The 23,049-nt window shown below is 56.3% G+C and overlaps 1 protein-coding gene across 2 annotated transcripts in view; it reads left to right on the top strand.

Moving 5' to 3' along the window:
- Nucleotides 1–3,799: 3,799 nt before the first annotated feature.
- PRKAG2 (protein kinase AMP-activated non-catalytic subunit gamma 2) overlaps nucleotides 3,800–23,049 on the top strand; it is a 245,503-nt gene continuing 226,253 nt past the window's right edge. For both annotated transcript variants that reach the window (XM_059172300.1, XM_059172299.1), the window contains exon 1: nucleotides 3,800–4,557. In XM_059172300.1, coding sequence (XP_059028283.1) covers nucleotides 4,444–4,557 — 114 coding nt within the window. In that variant the 5' untranslated portion in view covers nucleotides 3,800–4,443. The remainder of the gene's footprint in view (nucleotides 4,558–23,049) is intronic.

Raw genomic sequence — 23,049 nt, 5'->3', positions numbered from 1 at the left:
AGCACGTTCTGACAGCTGGCCTCTGTTTTCCTCCTCTGTAAAAGTCTCTGAGAGTTCGAGGGGATTTTAATAGAAAAAATTTTGGAACAACAATTACACAAACACATGTGTGGTTTGAAATGGGGTGAAGAGCATCTCCTCCCGTCGAGGTACAAGCCTACAAACCACCCTAGCGTTGGCTCTTAGTTGGTGCTGTATATCAATAGCTTGCACAAGCGAGGCCCCGATGGAAGCATCTTCCACAAGCCTCCTTTCCCTGAGAGGCACTGTTTCGAGCCATCTGTGGTGAAGGACCAGGGGCCTTTTGTTTGCTGTTTTTAATTTTCAATTCATTGTGCAGGGGTACTTCTGAAAAGCTAAATAAAAAAGGGATTACCAGAGCAATTAAATTAACAAAGATGTACGATATATACAATGAAGAGAAAATACAAGCTCCCTGTTAAAGAGGCCTTAGAAATTTCAGAAGATTCTCTTGCAGAAGGGAGAAAGAAGTGTGTTGCTCACAGCTCCAGAGCAGATCAATGGCAGCCCTGGGGTAGGACTCAAGTCACACTCTTGGAGCCTTCAAGGTGCTTCCCACAGCCCCCAGGGTCCTGGCCAGCCTCCATTTCTCATCCTTCCATCGGTCAAAAGGACAGGGCCACACCAGGGTGAGGCGGACGCCTCTGGGTAAAATTCTAAAGGGGGTGCCAAGAAACTCTATCATGATAAGTCATATCTCAATGTAATTATTTTTTATAGGTAAGGTGACACTGTGGTAACAAATAATTATCAGTGTCAGTGACTTTACCCACTTTGAACAAGTCGGAAGTAAGCTGCCTTCCCCTTTCTTACTGGACACCATTTGGAACATGTGGTCTCTACTGACGGCAGTGGAGGAAAAGTGAGGGAGGCATACGCACTCTGCCTAATGCAGAAATAATGCACATTAAATCTACTCACCATGTCATTGGCCAGAATTAATTACACATTCTCAGCCCAACCGCCAGGGCACTGGAAAATGGAGAGGACCACACAGATATTTGGTGACCCGAAACTTTACTCAGACCCCGCGTACTAGCTTCACTGCGTACATAGCCCGTGATACACTTACACATCATCTTCCTCTTTCATGTACAAAGTTTATGTAGATCACATATAAACCTTACAATATATAGTTATGTATATAAACTTGTTATATATATAATCTGTAAAGACTTTTATGTATACAAACTTTATGTTATGTCCCCCAAAGTCAGAATTTTTCTTAAACACAGGATCAGTAACACTGTTGTCCTGAGCAAAAGGCAAACTCAGTTAAGTTTTTCAAATTTAAAATTTTGATACTGTGTTCAGCATAGCTCGTGTTGCATTATTTTTGAGGGCCACACCAGGCAAGTTTCAGCGCCTTCAGAAACAATCAGGGGCAAGGGTCATCATATGGACACAGTGGCTTGGCACGCCGCTGGCTGAGCTGTGTGCAGCGAGACGGAGGCGAAGATGGGGTTCAGAAGGCATCCCAAAGCAAAACCACCACAAAAACTCAATTCTAAGACTCCACTGATTAGAAGATATAGGATCAACTTATTAATATCTTTTCAGAAGGTTAAAAAAAAAGTCTGTAAGCTTCTTCTTTGGCAAGGCCTATAAAAAACACCCAGCTCTCAGAACTATTAACATATGTAACAACAACAAAAGGCTCTTAAAATGTAGGCAATACGGTAAAACTTTATTTTAAGATTTTACTTATTTATTTGATAGAGAAAGAGAGAGAGAGAGAGAGAGGACAAACAGGCAGACTGGCAGAGGGAGAATGAAAATCAGGGAGCCCCATAGGGGTTCCATCCCATGGGATCATGACCTGAGCCCAAGGCAGACCCTTAAGCTTAACCGACTGAGCCACCCAGGCGCTCCTACAGTAAAACATTTTAATTTAGGATCCCCAGGCACTGAAGTCTGCACTCCAGCAAAATAAATTCAGAGAACACATACATTTTATTAATGAATGATTGGGTGCATTTACACAAAGCAACTGACAAAAGAACCTATTAGAATTTCTCACCACTGCCCATTAGCCAGGACAGGCCCCTGACAAAGCTTTTAGCCTGAGCATTAACCCAGGGCTTCCGGATTCTGAACCCGCCCTCCCGGTTCTTGCTGACTTCCCTTCCTGTCTACTTGCTCCTTCCCAGCTCTCCCTCCTCCCTTCCCAAGTCAGTCCTCATCAGACGGGATGATTTCCATGCCCTGGAAAATTATTACTGTGACAGGGATTAAAATGCTGAGCTTAAAGAGATGAAATTTAAGGGACAGCTGGGGAGTAATTTTGAGCAGGTAAGAGTGGGCTCCCTTGGTGGCAAGGTAAAGCCCCCCACCCAAGCAGTGTTTCCAGCATTTAGGGGACTAATGAAGGAAGGCTCATGCCCCCTCCACCAGCCAGTCAGAAAAGGTCGAAGTGTTTAATTCCACACCTGTGGAACCAGAATGTTTACCTGGTTTTTGAACCCAGACTAGTCCCCTCCAGAGCATCTCTACCTTCGGTCAAGCAAGGAAATGCTCCAGGATTTCCCAGTCTGGCTTCGTTCCGGATTGGAGAGCAGGGGAGAAAGAGAAGGTCGATACAAACCCCTAGGAACCAAGGAACCACCCAGACTGCAGGGGATTTCACACCAGACGACGAAGGAGGGTTGGAAGGAACCGGGAAAGATGGCTGAAACCCCTGGCTTCTGGCTGGGTGGGAGGCACCACCTAAGAGGTGTCCCCGAGGCCGGCTAACCCCTCCCTCCTGTGAGGAGGGGACTCCTCAAATCACCACACCTGGACAGGAGTTAAAGCCGGCCCGTCCCCTTCTTTCTCTGATCAGAGCGAGAGGCGGAGCTGACGTCAGCATTCAGGGCGCTCCAGTGACTTCTGGGGTCACTACGTCCTCAGGACCTAGAGCGGGAAAGGAGGCGGCTCCCGACCGAGCATTCACCCCACTTCCAGCCGGGAACCAAGGTCGCGCCATCCTGGGGCGCTCGGAAGGGGGACGCCACCCCCCCCAAGTCCCCCGGGCCCGGGCTACGGCCGCGCCAGAGCGGCGACGCGGTGGCACGTGGAAGCCTCGCCGGGGGTTCCAGGGCTCTCCGCACCCCTTGCTTCCCGCAGTCCTCGGAACTCCGCGTCTTCTGCGGCGCGGGGCTGCGGACCCTGCGCCCGCACTTCCCGCTGCTCCGCTGCGCAGCCCCGGGGGAGCCCGGGGGGAGCCGGGCGTGGCGGCGGTTCGGGGCGGGCTGTGACGAGCCGCCGTCCCCCGCAGCAGCGACCGCGCTGGGGTCCGCTCGGCGCGCGGAGAGGGGCCGGGGCCGCGGCTCTCCCGGAAGCAGGCGCGGGTCAGCGCGCATCCCCACGCCAGCCGGGGCTTCCGCCGCTGCGGGGGCGGCGGGCCAGGGCGCGGGGGCGTGTGGCCGGGGGCCGGGCGTAGACGGAGACGCGGGAGCCACGAGACGCATCACCAATGGGCTCCGGGCGAGTCCCGCGTCGCCGCGGCCGCAGGGGAGGGAGGACCCCGCCCGCGGGGCAGGCGACCTCGTGCGGCGACCCGGGGCCGACCCGGGGCCGGCTCGGGGCGGCGTGGCGAGCGGGCGAGCGGCGTGCGCCGTGCACTTCCTGTTCAGCGCACGCGGCCTTCCACCGCCCCGCGCTCGCCGAGCCTGCGTCCCGGCCGCGCCGCCCCTCGCTGCCGGCTCCCTGGGCCCGGGACGCGGCGCGGCGGACGGACGCAGCGGGCGCGCCCTCGGGCTGGCCGGGCCCCGCGAGCCGAGCCGCCGCCGGGACTCGGGCGCGCAGCCGAGCGGGAGCCCAATTGCCTGGGCGATCGCGTTTGCGCCTCCCCCTCCCGCCTCCCCTCTCCGGCCCGGCGGGGGGACGGGCCGGGCTCCAGACTCCGGGCCGGTTCGTTCTGCGGCCGAGGATTATATTTACATACAAACTGTCTCGCTCTCGCCAGACGGCGCGCTTGGGCGCAGGCACGGAGGGTCGTTTCCCAGATCGCTGTCCTTCCGTGCACCTGCCTTGCGGATTACCTCTGGGAACCCGTGCGAGGAGCTGAGAGGGTGGAAAATGCTGCTTCGCTTCGCAAAAGGAAGAAAACTTTGTCACCCGGCGGGGGACCTCTGCCACGCGTAAGCCGGAGAGACAGCAGAGCCTGTACGGCCTCTGGCTTTAATTTTGCATCGCTGAGCTCTACGGAGGAAGAGGACACGTGAACTCCGCGCCCACGCCCACCGCCATCCGTCCCCGGCGGCGGCGGCCCGAGGTACCTGCGCCACCTTCCCTCCCCGCGGAAGTCCCCACGCCGCGTCTTCGGGGTGGACGGAGGGGAATAAAGACTCGCGGCTGGAGGCCGGCAGCAGGGGCCGGGCGGGGAAGGAGAGGACCGAACTGCAGGGACGAGTCACCCGGAATTAACTTCTGGTGAAAGTTATGGGAAGCGCGGCCATGGACACCAAGAAGAAGAAAGACGTTTCCAGCCCCGGCGGGAGCGGCGGCAAAAACATCCCCAGCCAGAAGAGGCGTTCGCTGCGAGTGCACATCCCGGTGAGTGCCCGCAGCGCGGTCCCCAGCTCCCCACCCTCGCGTCGCGGCCGACCCCGGCGCCGAAGCGGTTAACGCGGGACGCCCCGCGCGCGCCGTGCGTGCCCCTCCTGTCACTTCGGGCGCTCGGGGATGGGTGGCGGCGCAGGGTCGAGCTGGGCCGCCGCCGAGCTAGGCTCCATCTCTCTCCCCAGCGGCGCGCGGCCGGGACTCGGCGACCGACTGCGGCGGGGGCGCGGGAGGGGGCGCGGGGCGCGGGGCGCGGCTGGCGGCGGGCTGGGCGTTGCCCCGGATCCCGCCCGGTGCGGGTGCTGGGGGCGGTGCGTAGTGTTGTTTTGTTGAAAAGGACGGTGTGGACTGCACTCGGGAGAGGTGGAGCCGCGCGGCTGCCGGGGACGCAGGGGAGGGGCGGTGGGCGGGGCAGCAGGCGGGTGTGTATGGGGGGGTGTGGGTGTGTATGGGGGCGTGTGGGTGTGTGCGGCTGTCCCCCAGCCAAAGGACCTTCCTCCTCCCCGATTCCCCTCGGGGTGTGCCGGGGCCCGGGGCGGGGAGCTGCTCTGCAGCCGCTCCTTTTGCCTGCTCCCTCCCGCCATCCCTGGGGAGCACATTTCGGGCTACTGGGGACTCGGGATTCGCTAACACATGCGGAGCTGCTGCGAACTTCAGCCCCGGCCACGCCGGCAGCCCGCGTCCGAACTTTGGCGACATCGATCGGTCTGCGGCTCGACTTTGTCCATCCCGGGCAGGGAGCGCCGAGCGGGGCCTTGCGCCCACCCGAGGGGTTTGCCTACCCAGGTAGCCCTGGCCTTCCCCAGCTCCCCTGTGGACGAGTCAGGTAGCAGGACGTGCAGCGCGGCCCTTACCTGCACCCGAAAGAAGCCCCCAACTGAGTCACGCCCCTGGCCTCCACCAACCGAGTGGATGTTTGTGCAAGCACACGAACGCGCGGATGCACGGGCCCAGACACTGCATACGCGAAGAGCAGACGGCTCCAGGAAGAACGTGATTTTGTTCTCCCTGTGGGGATGACTGGTCCTGGGCATAGGGAGGGAGCGCAGGGTTGAGTCCCACTCTGTTGGGTCCCACCCTCAGAGGCCTGCGGGGGACTGGGCAGGATTGGGGTGGGGCTGCTTGCCACTCACTTCCCTGGCAAACCCCTTGAGGCCCCTTCCTTATGCGTTTGTTGAAGGCAGCTCCTTTCCCTTGCCCACACTCGGATGGAGAAGGTCTGTGGGTGGTGGAGGGAGCCAGCCCTGCCTCTGCTGCGGAAAGCCCACGGGGCAGGTAACCTGGTGCTCCGGGGCCAACTGGGTGGTGACCCAAATATGCAGGAGTAAGCACCCCATTTTAGAATGGATTATTCTTGTTTACATGGCTGACATGAGACTTTTTAGCTGTATTTGTAAATGAAAACTTAGACAAGGGTATTACCAGTCTCCCTCGAGCGCCCGTCCATCCATCCAGTGAGCCCTTTACCACTCGCTTTCTCCCATCTGTCAGAGATAATTTGCTTTGCCTACCTGAGAGCGATATTGAAATAAAATAAGTCATGGGAAAGCGCTTGCAAATTTAAAGTATTATAAACATGTATGGCTATTGTGTTGACATCAGAGCAACTGGTTTTAAAAGGAGAGGCATGGAGGGGCGCCTTGGGGTCTCAGTGGGTGAAGCCTCTGCCTTCGGCTTAGGTCATGATCTCAGGGTCCTGAGATCGAGCCCCACGTCGGGCTCTCTGCTCAGAGGGGAGCCTGCTTCCCCCTCTCTCTGCCTGCCTCTCTGCCTACTTGTGATCTCTGTCTATCAAATAAATAAATAAAATTTTTTTAAAAGATTTTATTTATTTATTTGAGAGAGAGTGAGAGAGAGCATGAGCGAGGAGAAGGTCAGAGAGTGAAGCAGACTCCCCACGGAGCTGGGAGCCCGATGCGGGACTCGATCCTGGGACTCTGGGATCATGACCCGAGCCGAAGGCAGTCGTCCAACCAACTCAGCCACCCAGGCGTCCCAATAAATAAAATATTTTTAAAAAGAGAGAGAGAGACATAGAGAAAAGAAAGGGACACTTGCCAGTGTCAGGTCGTATTGTACTGAGGCCGACTGTGTGCACGGTGTGTGCTCAGGGTCACTGGAGGGTTGCTGCTAGTGGTTTGTGTGGGCCAAAATCCAGAAGCCGGGAAAAGGCTAAGAGGCCACGCTGTGAGAGCAGAAGGGCCATGATGGAGCTGGAATATCTGACCCCCCTTCTTGCTCACTGGACATGATTTGTCTGGCACGTTACATCCCTTGCTGAAAGTGCTGTTCACTCATGTGTTCCACAGCATGCATGTGGTGCTCTGGTTGATGGTGAGATCTAGGGGGGCAAGAGAGGGGCTCTGTCTCCCTCCTTATAGGACTTGCTTTTGCCGGTGGGACCGGGGGTCTTGTCACTGACCACCTAGTAATGACCTGTTGATCTGTGTTGGTCTAGGTGAGAGCTGTGCTCTAGCTGGGAAAATAAGGTGTTCAGGCAAATGCTAGCACATGTCCCAAGGGCATCAGATGACCGCTGCTGGCGGCACCGGCTTTCAGAGGGGACAGCGGACTGACGTGTTCGCAGAGACATCAGACCCAGAGCCAGTAGGCAGGACAGAGACACATGTGAGAACCTGGGTCACTCCCGCCAGGGGACCAGCTTGAGCACGTCCGTGAGCTGGGGGTCAGATGACTGCTTTCAGGCACAGCGCGGAGCCCCTTCTCGGGGAGGAAAGGGTTTGAGAATCAGGGTTCTCAGAGACAGGCTGAGGCCCGATCAAAGAGGACTCTGAAGCAAGGTTGCCAGGTGTAGCAGATAAAAATACTGAACGGCCAGTTAAAGTAGGATTTTAGCTAAACGATGGGTAACTTTTTGTGTGTGGATGTCCCGTGGACCCTTTGGGAAAGCGTACAGTAAAAAATCGCCCACTGTTAGCTGAGATCCCAATTGAACCAGGCATCCTGCCTCTTACCTGGCAGGTCTACCCAGAAGGCAGCCTGAGGGAGTGAGGACTTCGTCCTAAAGGTGCCAGGAAGCTGCTGCAGACACAGCTGATGCCCTGCCCTTGCCCCTTTGGCTACCCAGTGTTCGTGGGGCCCTGCGGGACAGCTCCGCTCCACACCACCGCTGACCTCTGTGTTCTTGTCTTCAAGAGACCTCCTGGAGGGTGCCAGTTTGCTCAGCCCCAGTGCAGGCTGGCGGGAGTGTGGGATTGGGGTTATGCCCTAAGGGGCGACCCGCAACTGAGGAGGGACATGAGTGGGTGGTCCCCCTGCTTCCCCATTCCCTGGTGCCATGTGTTCCACAGGAAGCCCCAGAGGGTCCCAGCGGTGTCCAGGCAGGGCTGCCCACACTGGTGTCCATTCATTAATATGCCCTTAGTGGCTCATCTGGCTCTCCTGCCTAGGATAGACTGCTGGATCTTAAGTCATTGTCTTGCTCTCTTGGGGGGGATCCAAATTAAGAAGCAGTTAAACTTGGGACACCCAGGTTGCTCTGTCGTGAAGTGTCTGCCTTCGGCTCAGGTCATGATCCCAGGGTCCTGGGATCAAGCCCCGCATCGGGCTTCCTGCTCAGTGGAGAACCTGCTTCTCCCTGTCCCCTCCCCCTGCTTGTGCTCTGTCTCTCTCTCTCACTGTCTTTGTCTCTCTATGTCAAATAAATAAATAAAATGTTTTTTAAAAAGCAGTTAAATGTGATGAAAGCGACATCAGGAGAGTTAGCCTGGGAGCAGCACACACAGGGCTTCGCGGAATGAGGCCTCGGGGGCCGGGGCCAGCTCAGTTGTCCTGGCAAATATCCAGAGAGGAGGGTTTGAGGGGCTGAACGCAGGCCTGAGGGAGGAGGGCGCGGACTGAGTCACCTCAGGGCTTCAGGGTGTGTGGTCCAAGGATGCAGGGGAGAGGCGGGGAGTTCCGTCCCAGCCGAGCTGAGCCGAGCATGGCAGAGTCCTCAGCCCCAGACCTAGCCGATCCCTGATGTCCTGAAAACATCATTTCCAAGGACATTTGGGATTCTGCGCAGTGGGTCCTGGGACACCGGCGGTCCCGTGAGTGGGCGACTTGGTGGCGTCGAGTCCACTGGCAGGGAAGAGGGCTCGTGAGGTCTCTCGTGTGTCCGCACAGCTTGTCCATGCACTGAGCTGGATCGAGGCCCGTTTGGACACGGATTGGCCTCTGTCTCTACCTCCATGTCTGGTGCATTCACAGAACCATGACCTAGAGTGTTCGGGGTTGGAGCCCCTGCAGACCTCCATCCCAGGCTCGGATCGTCTTAACCATCTTTACCCTCCTTGCTACCAAGAGCACCTGTCGTGCCCTGAGACACCAGAAAAGAGGGGTCCATTTTAGGGGAGGCCCTTGGCCTGTGGGTTGTAACAGGTCTTGGGGACTCGGAATCACCCACTACATTAACTATGAATTGAATTTCGTTGAAGGGAGAGTGGCCACTGGGCCTAACGGAGGATGAGGCCCGACTTGGTGTTAGCCTCTTTCTTAGGTAGATGGGATCACCTTTCTAGGAAAACACTCTAGAGTCTTGTCAGGGGAAAGGGAAGGTGGGAGTCAGGAGAGAAGTGGCAGGGTGAGTGTGGACTCCTTCGGGGCTGCACTGGGCCTTAAAAGGAACAGGAGTCGAGCCTTCTTTAGAACGCTGACAGCTTGGTGTCTTGTCTGCTTCTCCTCCCTGAGCCTTCATCCCGAATGTAAAGCAGGAGTAACAATGAAGGTGGTGGGAATGGTTTTGGAAAAGAACTCTGTAGAAGCCTCGCTGGGCGTGGCATTCTGCCAGAACTGGGCCAGAGGCACCCTTGTTCTTAACCTTTTTCTTTCTCAGAAGAAATATCCTCCGTATTAATGCTGAAGTTTGTGCATTGCAGGCGTGTGTTGCTTGATGACTGTCGGTCAGCATACTGTGGGTCTTTGGAACTGTTTACAAGCCAGTGATGGAGCAGGAGGCCACAGGGGAGTGGAGGGCTTCCAAGAAAGGGACCCTGCGGGAGCCTCTGGGGACACAGAGTCAGGTGCCAAGGAGCTCGGCCTTGTGGCAATGCCTCCATCTTACCACGGACAGAAGGCACTTTTCCCTGGGCCTCTCGGGAGAGGTGCTCCAGAAATCCTTCGCAGTCACTGTGGACAAACTAAAAATAGAGCCAGGAGAAGCTGGCTGGTCAGAGAAGGTTGTGGAGACACCACTTGGCTTGGACAGTCCTGTCGCCCGTGATGACTTTGACTGTGGAGTCCCTAGAGGGAAGCCTCGTGCTGCTTGAGGCCTGGACAGCCCCTCCCCCCACTGGAGGTGGGCCTGGACCAGCGTCCTCCATCACAGATCCACTCTGCGGAGAGACTCCAGAAGGGGGGGCACGGGCTGGCTGCAGGTGGGGGTGGGAGCTGTCCTGATGCCGCTTGGAGCTGGAGGACCGAATGCCGAGAGCGCTCACTACCTTTGGTCCCATCACCAAAACAGCCTGGACTGAGCCTCAGGGGAAGGAAAAAGGGGTGCCATGCAGGACAGTGCAGTATCAGTTTTGATCTTGGCCTTGACCTTGGTCGGTTTCTACCCCTTGAACAAGATTTTGCGGGGCGAGGGTTTCAAGCAGGGTCTTTCAAAGTGTGGGTCCTGGACCTGCTTAAGTCCAAGTACCCAGTGTGTGTTTGAGATCTGAAATTCCAAATATCAGCCCAGACCTACTGAGTCAGAATCTCTGAAAGGTGGAGCCATGGTTCCGCGGATCTGATAAGTTCCCCAGGGCATCTCACACCTACAGTGGTTTAAAAACATTTGGTTTCCAACTTCCTTGTTGTTAATGCTGCTCTGTTTCTTCTGCCCCGTGAGCTGTTCTTTCCACCTGGCTGTCTGTTTAGGTATCCATTCATCCATCTGTCCATCTGTCCACCTACTCGTGTATCTGCCTGTCTACCCACCTAGCATCACCTACCACGTGCACCATTTGTCATTGAGAAGAGGTGTCCTTGGCTACTGACCCTGAACAGACAGGATACTGCTGACTTCCAAATAAAGATGAGAGCCTGCCTCAGCCCCTGGCCCGGGCAGCCCCGTGTGGGCCAGCCTGTTAGACCCCACTGTCACGTTTCTTGATTCAGCCCTCTGGTGCATCGTGGGTGCCCTGAGCAGGCTCGTGTAGAGCCCGGAGTATGATCTCGGGACCTTCAGGCTTCCGATGATGGAGGCCCTGGAGCTGTCCTGTGACGCCAGGGTTTATCAGTGAGGACTGGGTACATCTCGCCAGATGTGAATACGGCGGACTGAGGAGCAGGCTTCCCAGAGTGTGGGCAGAGCACGTTGGCTGAGTGCCAGGAATGCGCAGTCCGGCCCTCAGCCTCTGGAGGGAGCAGGTGGGGAGGGAATGGATTGAGAAGTCCTTTCCCTGCAGGCCGTCCCCTGCAGAGTGTGTGTGGACCTCCCCGGACCAGTTCTTGTGAAATGACCAGAGCATGCACGAAACTCAGGGATTTGCTGAATCACTGTTCTGTGCCTCGGGGTGCCCACCTTAGCGCTGGGGTGTACCCTTCTCTTGTCCTCTTGTCCCCACTTTACCGTGGCCCCACTGAGAACAAGCACATGCCCCGTCCCACGGTGCGATGACGCGCCGGGAGCGAATGTGATCTTCGTTCCAGCCTGGCCCGTGCTGGCCGAGGCCCCTCTAGTACCCGTCGGGAGAGGGCTTCAAGACCCTTGCACAAAGCAGGCTCTGAATACTGCCTAGTGTCCTCATGCCCACTACTGAGGCCGTGAACCATGATTTCTCCCAAAGGACATCTCTGGCAGTCAGGTGGCAAAGCCAGAAGCCGCCACCCGATAGAGCTCGTGTGTTCAACATTGCATCTTTCCACGTACCGTGTGAGAATTCTCGTTGCCGGTTAAGTATCTCTGCCTTGCCTGGTGGTTTTTTTTTTTGGTGGGAGGGGGTGCTGCCCTCCTCCGGTGAGCCCCAGCAAAGCTATATTCTACGGCTCATCTCTAGCCAGCGGTTGCACTTCTGAGTGTCCTACCACTTGCTGGACGGGAGGGGCACGGGGGCACTTGGTACTTGCAAGCACCTTTCTGCCCGCTCACACTTCATCCCGTGACTTCTGAGTCACTCTGTACCCGCTAAAACCGTTCTGCAAATGCGTGTGCTTTTCGATGATGCGCACGGTGTTCAATGTTCCTTGACTATTTTCTTTCGCTTTTCCCGTTTTCCGTTTGGTTCAGCTCACAGCCAATGATGTTCTGTGTCTGGGCACCATTTCACTTTTATGGGGGCGACTCAGGCTACCGAGCTGGGCCACGGACACTCTTCAGAGCTGGGCCAGGATCCCGCGCTCTTTCTTCCCGTTCTCCTCCAGCCGCCCGCCCTCGGACCCTGAACGGTGACCACGGTCCACACGAAGCACCACTCTCTCCTGCGTCTTTCAGGCCAGGGGACTGACCCATCTTGAAATACCATGACAGCAACCAAATGTTAGATGTTATCAAGTCTCCTAAAATGTTTGACCAAGGCTGCTGAGATGCCAAGCCGGCAGGAGTTGAGGCGGAGCCCTTAATCTGCTTGGTTAGGTGACTGTGATCTTGCCCTGAGATGGACAGAGGGGCCACGAGAGTCAGGCTGTGTCCCTGAGGCTCGGCCACGGGAAACCCTTCGAGACCGCACCGCGCGGTGTGTGCATGGGAGCAGAGGAAGCCGCTGGATCTTCCCTGCTCGTCCTCTCGCCGGTGTGGCCCGCAGTGGAATGGCTGATTCCAGTGTCACTCTCTCTCTCCCACTGCCTACTTGGAAAATAATTTGATCTCTATTCTTTTCCTTCCTGTTGACAGGAAACTCTTCTCTGCCAGCTCACGGCTTGTCACAGACCAATCAGATATCATCCAGACTTTGGGGTTTCTGCCAAAGCCTTTGTGTTTTAATATACTCTGACCTGGCAACGATGTTGCTGGTGAATGTACAAGAAAGACCAGTTTGCTCTTGGTAAACCCCTGGGGTCCAGGCCTTTTCCTATGAGGCCCAGGCTGTTGGGAGCCCTGCAGCTCTGTTACCCTCCTCCTGGGGAAGAGGGAGTCCCGAGGGGGCTGGGCCTGCTGCAGGGTGAAGCCCAGGGCAGCCCCAGAGTGGCCAGGGGTAAAGAGGTATGGGGCGGTTCACGCAGGGGAAGGACGCAACCCGGCCAGGGGAGAATTTTAGAAAGTGGGACACCGGCTCCTCCGTTTTGAAAGAAAAGGAGGCCTGGGGAATTGCTGGGAATCATATTTTTAGTTAGGCAGGGTTAAAGCTGGCTCTGGGAAACCAGTCACCTCGTTGCGTCTGTTTTCCAAGTGAGGCTGTGACCCAAGGATACAAAGACGAACAGGATTATGGGTTGAATTATGTCCCTTAAAAGATATGTTGAAGTCCATCGCCTGAAGTGGGAGCCTGTGAACGTGACCTTATTTGGAAATAGGGTCTACGTGCATGTAATTAGCCCAGTTAAGACGAGGCCATGAGGCTGGGCCCCGAGTCCAGGATGACTGGCGCCCTTCGAGGCAGAGGACTGTGTGGGCGCAGATGCGGAGGGAAGGCCCCGTGAGGACAGAGAGAGGGACCGGAGCAGGGCAGCCACCACCCTGGAGCCCCTGAAAACTGGAAGAGGCAAGAGCGGATCCTCCCTTAGAGGATTTGTGGGGAGCATGGCCCTGCAGACCCCTGCTCTCAGACTTCTGCCCTCCAGAAATGTGAGAGAATACAGCTCTGCTGTTTGAAGCCACCTTGCCTATGACACTGTGTTGTGGTGGCCTCAGGGACCGAACACAACAGGGTCTCTGCCTTCGAAGCATGCTGGGGCAGCAGACCCAGGACTGCCCCTCGTGTTGTGGTAATCACGTGAGCAGGCTCCTCGAGGGGCCAGGACACCCCAGCACGGCCCTGGGGTGGGTAGTCCAAGGCCCGCAAATCTGTCTCACTCCCTGCTCTCCCCCTTCACTGGCTGCGTTTCCCCCAGATCCGGGTCTGCATCCTGTCCCCTCTGTGACTGCTCCCCTCTGCTGGAAAGCCTAGCAGGGTGCGTGGGGCTGGGCCGGGAACCCAGAAAACATGGGAGTAATGAGACCGGGGTGGCAGCTCCGGGATCCCGCTCGTCCAGAGCCCCTTCTCTCCGACCTAGAGTGGAGACAGCGGGAGAGGGAGCTAGTAGCCCAGCTCGGTCTCCTGCTCAGCTTCCAGAAGACTGGCAGCTCTCTGTCTGTTGGGCAGAGGGGAAGCCCTCCACCTAATTCCACACTGCCTTGCAGCAACGAGCTGTGCACACAGCCTCTGGGTCACGGGCCTGAGGCCGTCGTCACCTGGCCCCATTCTGGTCTACGCTACGGCATGTGGTGTAACCAAACAGCCCAGAGGTTCCTCCTCCACATTCATTCGCCCCTCCGTGAGTGGTTTCCTTCAGAGCAGTTGACTGATCAATGTCACTGATTATCCAGTGCCATCGGGGATGGCACAGTTGTCATCAGATTTAGCTAATGATCACCGAGCACTTGCTCTGTGGCAGGCGTGTCCTTCATACAAGCCATCTTTCTGTCTCAAAAATAAGCCTGTGAAATAGCTTTACTCTTACTAGCAGTGTTCCTAGCCTCACCACAGAGAAGGAACGTAGGCTGTCCGTGGCCCACAACTGTTCCAGCTCAACTCACCTAGAAAACTCTCGGCTGTGTTTTAATTGGGTTTCTGATGTCTGTGCTTGGCTGCACCCCAGCCCTGGCTTCTGATGTCCCGTGTCCAGTCCAGGCAGTGTGAGGGCAGGAGGCAACCCACACAAAAGACAGAACCCCTGGTCTGGGCTGCTGCCTTTCAGCGGTTTGCCCTTGGGCTTGACTAGGTCTCTTCTCTTGACGTGGCTACCGCATTCTTTAATGAAGGTCATTGAAAGCAATTCTTTATCTTCTCATCTCAAAAATAAATAACTTGCCTTGTATAATTTCATCGGTCTTATTCTTTAGTTCTTTCTCATTTACTCTTTAATTAACAGAATCTTAGTATGAGCACTAAACCAGGAATGGGGAATCCTGTGCTGGGTCTTTGGCCACACAGCTGCAGAGGCTTTTCCTACAAAGTTAGCAGACCCTTCTCAAAGGCCTGCTGTGTGCCAGGCACTTTGCACGGCTCAGAGAGGACAGCTTGGACCCTCCCCTGACAAGGCTTGGAGTCTGCAGGGGAGCCTCAAACATCCGTCACCATTCAGTTCACCTTTGCTGTCAGTTACCAGAACACCCCAAAAACATAGTGACTTAAAACAATACACATTTACTCTTTCTCAAATACATACAATATGTATAATAATTAGTATTATATATAATGAATGTGTTGATTACATTGTTACATAAATATATATTAAAACTTAGGTATGGCACCTAGGTGGTCAGTGGGTTAAGCCTCTGCCTTCGGCTCGGGTCATGATCTCAGGGTCCAGTGATCGAACCCTGCGTCTGGTTCTCTGTTCAGCAGGGAGCCTGCTTCCTCCCCTCTCTCTCTGCCTCCCACTCGGGCTACCTGTGATCTCTCTCTCTTTGTCAAATAAAGGAATAAAATCTTTAAAAAAAACCATAGCTATAGATCAATGTAACCTATAACACATTACTCAATTATAATGTGTAATAATTAATACAGTGACATCTTAAATAGGTTTATATGTGACATAGTAATGTTATTTAACGACTAATGTTATATAATTAATACATACCTATTTTGATATAACATCTAGAAATATATATAACATATACTGTATACACATAATTTTTATTTTAGAGAGAATGAGAGATGGAAAAAGATCTGGGTGCGAGTGGTGGGGAAGAGCCCAGGGAGAGGAACAAGCAGACTCCTCACTGAGCGTGGAGCCTGACACGGGGCTCGATCCCACGACCCTGAGATCATGACCTGAACCAAAACCAAGGGTCAGACGCTCAAATGACTGGACCACCCAGGGGACCCTGCCTAATTCTTATATTCTGAGACTACAGAAGATGGTCGCAGGCTGCATCTCCATGGGGCTCAGTCACCACGAGAGCAGGTGCTCTCTGAGGGACGGGGGGCCTCGAGGGGCTGTGAACAAGGCAGGAGCCATGGAGCGGGGCTCCTTCCAACAGCAGGCGCTCGATGGTGCCACCCAGCCTTCTGCTTCCTCACCGGGGATGGGCCAGCGTCAGAGATGCCATGTGCTCCTGGGGCGAGGCCAGTGCCAGGAGAACAGAAAAGCTCCTTCTCTTGTCACTTTTCTCTTCTTTGCTCGTTAAGTGTAGTTTGAGGTTCCGAAATGAGTGTGGGGCCCAGGTAATAGGATATTCTCAGCTCACAGAGAGGGGACGCTGGGCAGCAGTACCAAACTGGTCCAAGGGAATACTCCGCCGCGTGACTTCCCCGCCACATGCCAGAGAAGGTGGGGGCTCACTCGGGACCCCTCATCATGAGGAGGCAGCCTGGAGGGGCGAAGGGACTGGCCTAGGGTTACAGGGTTGGCCAGGGGCAAGGCAGGGAGGACAAGGGTTTTCTCCTGGAGGAACGCGGGGCAGGCAGCATCCACGGCCACAGGGGAGGGAAGGCTTCTGGGGAGCCCCGGTCCCATCTGCTCTCTGCCAGAGATGCCCACACCTCGCGTTAGAGCTGAAAACAAATCCAAAGCAGTTCTGTTCTCAGTGGCTCAAAACCAAGGCTGTGGGCGGCGGCGAGTGAGCATATAGTCCTTCCAGAGCGAGCTCCCTGGCTGCAGGCTTGCCGTCTGTCCGCTCTGCCTCCGGCTGCCTCCTGCTCTGGATGCACCAACACCCGCTTCCAGGAAAGGCTCAACGCGAAGCTCTCTAGGCTTGGCCTACTTACATAGAATTTACTACCGTAGCGAAGTAATAAACATAGTACAACTACGTCAGGTCAAATGGACCTGGTTGGTTATAGTCCTTGTTTAATGGTGGGCTCCCTCTCATGATCTTTGTCACCTTCCCCTAAAAATTAGGTCTCTGCGGATGCACTGGAACATTCTGGAACTGGGATGGCCCCTCAGCCTTGTCCCAGGTTGCAGCAAGGGTGGCCGGACTTCTGTCTCCTTCATGAGGCCATGTGCTCCTCGAGGATAGGCTGCGTCTACACCTTTCATGTCCTTGCCTCGGGAAACCTTCCCGCACACGGCGGATTCTGTTAATGATGATGGTGCGGAAAGGCAGAAGCCCAACTCACTGGAGGAAGGAAGAAAATACAGATATTCTTTGAGAATCGAAATCCTTCGTTAACTCTGCGAACTAATTTTTTTTTTTAAGAATTTATTTATTTATTTGACAGGGAGAGATCACAAGTAGGCAGAGAGGCAGGCAGAGAGAGAGGGGGAAGCAGGCTCCCTGCTGAGCAGAGAGCCCGATGCGGGACTCGATCCCAGGACCCCGGGATCATGACCCGAGCCGAAGGCAGTGGCTCAACCCACCGAGCCACCTAGGCGCCCCACTCTGCGAACTAATTTTGAAAAACCTGGATAAGCCCCCCATTGTCTACAAATCTTATGAAAAAATAATTTTCAGGCATACCATGTTTTGTTGGTTCAGTAAAAGAGCAAATTTAAGGAACATTATTATATTAGTGGTTTTTTCTTTTTTCCTGTCTCCTGTGTAAGAAAGTTATTTGGGCTTTTGCTTAGGCTAATGGACTAGTAGGACCATCATTAATGTGATGGGGTATTTTAGGCGGCACGATAATCGTTTGCTTAGAAACCGATCTAGCACCTTCACTGACCTCCGACATGGAGCGACAGTGGGGAGGGACAGGACGCCAGCCCCTGCAGCCATAGGAGGGGAGAGCACCCACCCACCCACCCAGAGCCAATGAGGACCCAGCGGTCCCTCGCCAGAGCAGGGAGGATGTGCTGGGTGTCCTGTGCTCTGCAGAAGAGTGGTCTGCTGCGGGGGTAAGTCTGGGCATCACCGGCCAGCGTTGCTGTGTACTCGTGTCACTCTTGGCTCCGTGTCTCTGGGCAGTTTCCCATGTTTGCTGAGCCTCAGTCTCCTCACCTGTCGGAGGTGGGTAAGGATCCCCACCGTACAGGGCTTGGGGGAGACGGAAATGAGATTGGGGGGAGCAGGAAGGTGGTGGCCTGGGAATGTTGGTTTCCACTCCCCTGTAAAGGGGCCCCTGGGAAAGATCTCCCTAAGAATGTAGCCTACCACCATCCCACTCTAGTTAAGATGATGTTATTCTTTTCAAAGGTCGGGATTCTTAATTATAAATTAAGATGAGAACTTTTATCCTATGCAGTGTTTTGGCTAAATACATTTACAGAACTGTTTTGCAGATTTCCTCATTTACAAGTAGATAGTCCTCAGGGCCTGAACCCAGGGCCAAAGCCATGTGAACCCCTTGTGAGTCCCGGGGCTGAGGACACAGTTAGACATGGCCTCTGGCGAGAACTGGAGGGCCGAGTCTGGGTGGGGCTGTGGAGAACCTGGGGGTGCCCCCTTCCCCCACAGCAGACCCAGGCAGGCTCCGCCTGGGAGCCGAACCCCGCACCTGCCTGCCTCTGCCTCTTTGTGCCCCAGAGCCCACAGGGCCCACAGAGTCACTCTGCACAGAGACAGGCCGGTGAGCTCTGGGGGTGTGAGCGCTCCGGTGGGTGCGGACAGTGGAGTCTTGAGGGCGATTGGTCTACTGGTGTACCTGGTGTTTGCCCTCGGCCCCGTGGGGCATTTGCCATTCAGTAGGGCTTTCCTGGGGATTTTGCGTCTTGACTCCAGAGAGTGTTATGGAGCTTTGGGGGAGCACTAGGCCCCCCATGTCCTATCCCCTCTAGTCCTCGGGGGTGGGGGTGGATTGCGCTCTGCCTTGTGTCTTCCAGTCACCCCCCACCCCATGAGGGGAGACCGACACCTCCTGCCCCCCAACCCGTCCCGAGGCCCCAGGCACTGTGTGTGACTCTCGGGGACAGTCTCTGTGTTGCTTCTGTTTCTTATCTCCTGCTGGTATAGGAACAGCCCAGAACACACTCCGAGGAGCGAATGGAGGAGAGATGGTGGCAGAGCCGGGGCCGGGGTGAGAAGGCTGTGGGGAGGGAGGAACCTAGTGGACGTGCAGGCGGGGAGCGGAATGGGAGGGTCAGTGTGTGTAGCAAGCTCCGCTTATCTTTGTCACAAAGAACAAAGTCGGCGGGGGGGGGGGGGGTGCTTGGCAACCTGTGTTTTTGCCCTCCTGGCTCCCCAAGCCTTTCTGCAAAGCTGCCGGGTGTGCGTCGCTGGGCCAGGGAGCCTCACGGCTGGTTCTTAAGGAGGAAGGATTTGATGGGGAGATAGAGCCTTGATAGGAACTGGAAGCACCCCCCTACCCAGGTCTAGCATTCCCCGATTTGTGATACCTGCCAAACTGCCTGCTGTGCCTCCCAGCCCGCAGCCCCAGGAGGCCGGGCCCAGGGCCACTGGTGGAAGGAATGTCTGGCCACGGAGGGGGAAGGAGGGTCCAACTCCAATCCCACATCCGTCTGCCAGCTCTGCTGACTTGTGCAAGTCCTGATACCGCCGATGACTTCTGTCTAAGGGGCACAGGGCTGTCATTCATCACCCATTTTGGTCCCTGACGGAGATGTGCATGAACCCCCTGGGGCGTTCGCAGATAGTTCTTGCCTGGAACAGGCGGGTCCAGTGGGGTCAGTTTGGGAGGCCAGGAGGATGCCTTCCTCCCACGGCCCCGAGCAGGCCGGCAGGGCAGACGGGAGGGGCCCCAGGGGATCCCACTGAATAAGCGAGGACTCCCTCTCCATGAGGGCTTCCAACCGGTGGGTGCCTGAGTGAGTGGGAGGGAGATGCGGGAAGGGTCACAAGCCCCTCGCCTCCGACAAAGCCAAGGGCAGCTCTGGGTGCTGGTGCCAACTACAGACCCGCTTCTGGGCGCAGAGCCTCAAGCGCGCGGGGATAGGAGGGTGACGTCCCAGCCTCCGGGCAGGTCACCCTGGAACGCCCTTCCCAGCAGCTCTGGCTGCAGGTCAAGCTTCTGTGAGCCGCGAGGGGGCCCTGCCTGTCCACCGAAGACCACGACTGGGTCCTGCCCCCGTGACTCCTTTCTTTAGAGAATCACACATGTCTAAGGGGGCTTCTCTGGGTCACCCCCTTTTCCACACGCAGGGCTTCTGTTGAGAGCAAGGGAAGGCGGGGAGGACTGTGACTCGGTAGTGCCGCGGCCACCACCAGTCCCTATGGGGGGCCGCTCAGGAACGGCCCGGCTGTCCCCGTGCCCCAAGTCCGTGGCCCTGGGCGGCTCAGTGACGCTGCCCACAGACCCGCTGTCCTCTCCCTGCAGAAGCCTCAGGGGCCCGCTTTTTCTGCATCTGCCCTGTGACGGATGGGAGAGGCCTGGCCTGCCTCCAGCCACTCGTCAGACGACTCTGCTGCTCTCCGTGTCTGTGATCTGAGAGCTCTTGAAGATGCCCCTGGAGTGACGGAGGCCGGGGGCGGCCGGAGTCGTGCCGGGAGAGGGTGCCTCTTCCCCTGCAGCTGGACGCATCAGTGGAACTGACGTTCCCTTGGTCTCTCTGGTCCCTCACGTGTCCTGGTTGGGCTCCGGGATGAGTGGACTCAGACATGGGGATCAGCACGAAGGGAGGAGGGAGCAGATGCTTCAAAGTGGTGCAGAGTTAGTCATTCATCAGATCAGGGCTGCCCAGGGCCTGGGCACAGTGGCCTCCTCAGGCTGGACGCCCCTCACGAGGGGCAGGCAACTGAGGTCCACCAGCCTGTGGGAACAAGCCCTTCGTTCCTGGCAGGGCCGTGGGAGGTGCATCCAGACACGGGACTGCCTCCGGGACAGCCGAAGGGCCAGGCCAGCCAGCCTGTGCTCCTCTGTCCCATTCCTTTGCATCCAGAGTGGAAGGAGCGGTCACGTCTGCCCTGTGCTGAGCCATCTGGGAGGCATTTGGCTCAAACGATTCTCACAGTCAGCCTCAGAGGAAGGAAGAGGAACAGTGGCTCAGAGAACTAGCTCGTCCTCTCTGAGCCCGCATCCCCGAGCGCGCACGGGCCTCCGCTCACGTCAGCCAAGTGAGTCAGTGCTATTACTGTCCCCATTCTACAGGTGGGAAGGGAGGCACACGGAGGCCAGGCTCCAGGCCCCGGCTGGCACCTGAGCCCCACAGCCCCAGGGTCTGGGAGACAAAGTGTACCCTGAAGACACACGTGGAGGGATGAAGGCGTTTACCTCCAACCACTGTTGTAGGCTGACTGGGTGAAGGAGTCCGAAGGCTTTCTTTAGGCCGCCGGCGGGACCCCCAGGGCACAGCTTCTCCACAGCAGGCGGCCCGCAGCGCCGAGCCCGTGTGCCTCAGTGGTCTGAAGCAGGGGGCCAGCCGCTGGCTGAGAAGACACGTCCTGAGTGCCACCTGTGCAAAGGAAGCGACCCGTCCTGTCCTCTTGTGTGCGGTGCTGTCCTTCCCCGGCCTCTCCTCTCCGCGCAGGGTGGGCCTGACTCCCCTTCGCGGCTCCGCCTCTGACCTCTCTTCGTCCTCAGCAAACACCCTTTACAGCAGTGACCACAGCCGTGACCGCTCCTTGGCTACTTGAGAATCGGCAGGTCGCAGGGTTTTCCCCAACGCTGCTTTCCACGAGTGACACAGGTTGTGTCTTGGATCCGTGAGAGGCTGCCCTTGTGAGCGCCGCTGCCGGCCGCAGGCAGACGCTGGGGCCTCGGGCTGCCTCCGGTGGTTTCCCTTGTCATGGGCTCCCCTTCCCCCGGCTCTGCTCTATGTTCTCTCCTCCTTTGTGTTTCTTTTTCACTTTTTCATTTTCTTCCCTCTCCCGGCCCTGGATCTCTTCTCATCCTTGGTTTTGTTTCTTCGGAGCTGGGTTTCGCCAGGCTTGAAAAACCTGCCTTCTGACCCAATTCCCCTGCCTTGTGGACCATACCCGCCGAGAGGCACCGGGCAGCCAGGTTCCTGTGGGGACACGGGCCCTGGTGCCGGGGGTTTGTCTGCTAGTGCCTCTGACCGACAGGTCACCTTCGAATGAAAACGTGAGGTACGTGGTTATGCGGCACTTTGACGGCCCCTACCACGTATTTCATCACTTAACTCTTTGTCAGGTTCCTGTTACTGCCTCCACTTTCCCAACTGGGGAAGCTGAGGGTCAGAGAGACGCGATGATTCGTCCTTGAGACACAGCGGGTGAGAAACAAAGCCAGCATTTAAAGCAGGTGTGGTTACCTCCAAAATCTTTCCCTGTTGAGATTTCTTCTCAATGGGGGATGAGGGGAGGTACACAGAAGGTTCTAGAAATGCCTGCCTAGGAGCTGCAAAGATCACAGGATCAGTGTTGGCCTGTCACTTGGGCATTTCCCAAGGGCCCTTCCTTAGACTACAGGTCTTGGAAAGATCACGATGAGGAGGAGATCTGGGGACCTGGGTTTCCCACCTGCTGTATCTCAACCTAGATGAGCCCCTTGGCACTGCTGTGTCTAAGTTGCTTCCTTTGTAAACCAGCAAGAAGAATGCCCCCCTGAGGGCTGTTTTGAGGATAAAATGACATCCCATGAATGCCTGGCAGGCAGCAAGCTTGAATCAATTATCATTATGAAAGTACCTTCTTCGTTTGTTGGTTGTGATGTTGGAGACGCGCTGAGAGCAAATGTGTGGCTCGTATCTGCCCAGCCACGACTCACAGCTCTGAGCACGGCATTGCCCAGACCTGCCCCACATGGTTGTGCTGCGGCTGCTGTAGTCCTGCTTATAAGACGCCGTGTCCTACTGCATTGCAGCATGCTTTTGGTAAAGTGAAGACAGGCTATAAATAAGTATCATCGGGACTCGATAAATTTCTTTTTTCTTCTTCTTCTTCTTCTTCTTCTTCTTCTTCTTCTTCTTCTTCTTTTTTTTGATAAATTCTAATTAAGCAAGCAAACAAACAAATCTCCATGGGGCCGTTTGCCAGGTGGGGGTGTGAGCTGGGCGCCGTCCCTGGTCCTTTTGATTTCTGCCTTCCCTCTTCTAACCACCTCCCTCCCACCCACCTCCTTTGACGGCACATCCCACATGCACCGACCTTCCTGCTGCCTCTTTGGATGGTAGAGTGTTGACCCTGGGGTGTAGACAGTGGGGTGTGGATGGTGGGGTGCATGGACGGAGGGGGTGGGGGGTGGGGTATGTGCAGTCAGGTGGCTGGGATCCCTGTGCCCAGTCTCAGCCCAGGAAGAATAGGGCCCACAGCCACCTCTAGCTAGGCAGAGAGGCTGTCCCCTGTTGGAACTCTGTCCTTTCTTGCAGCATGCCCCGGCTTGTCCCCTGGTTCCTTGGGCTTCTGTGTGCTCATCTCTCCCTCAAGCCGGGGGACGCACATAGGCGCTCGGGAAGGGCTGCTCTCCAGGCACGGGCTCTCTGGCCCCAAGCCTCACACAGCCCTAGAAGAGGTAGAGGCCCATGTCACCCTCAGCCTCGCAGCTGGCGACACGGCCACGGGCCCTTCCTGGGCACTAGACGGTCATGTGTATGCACGTGTGTGTGTGTTGTGTGTAGATA

This window comes from Mustela lutreola, chromosome 4 (genome assembly GCF_030435805.1).
Source record: "Mustela lutreola isolate mMusLut2 chromosome 4, mMusLut2.pri, whole genome shotgun sequence".
Lineage (NCBI taxonomy): Eukaryota > Metazoa > Chordata > Mammalia > Carnivora > Mustelidae > Mustela > Mustela lutreola.
The sequence above is the reverse complement of the archived record's forward strand: the minus strand, read 5'-3'. Positions and strand labels throughout refer to the sequence as shown.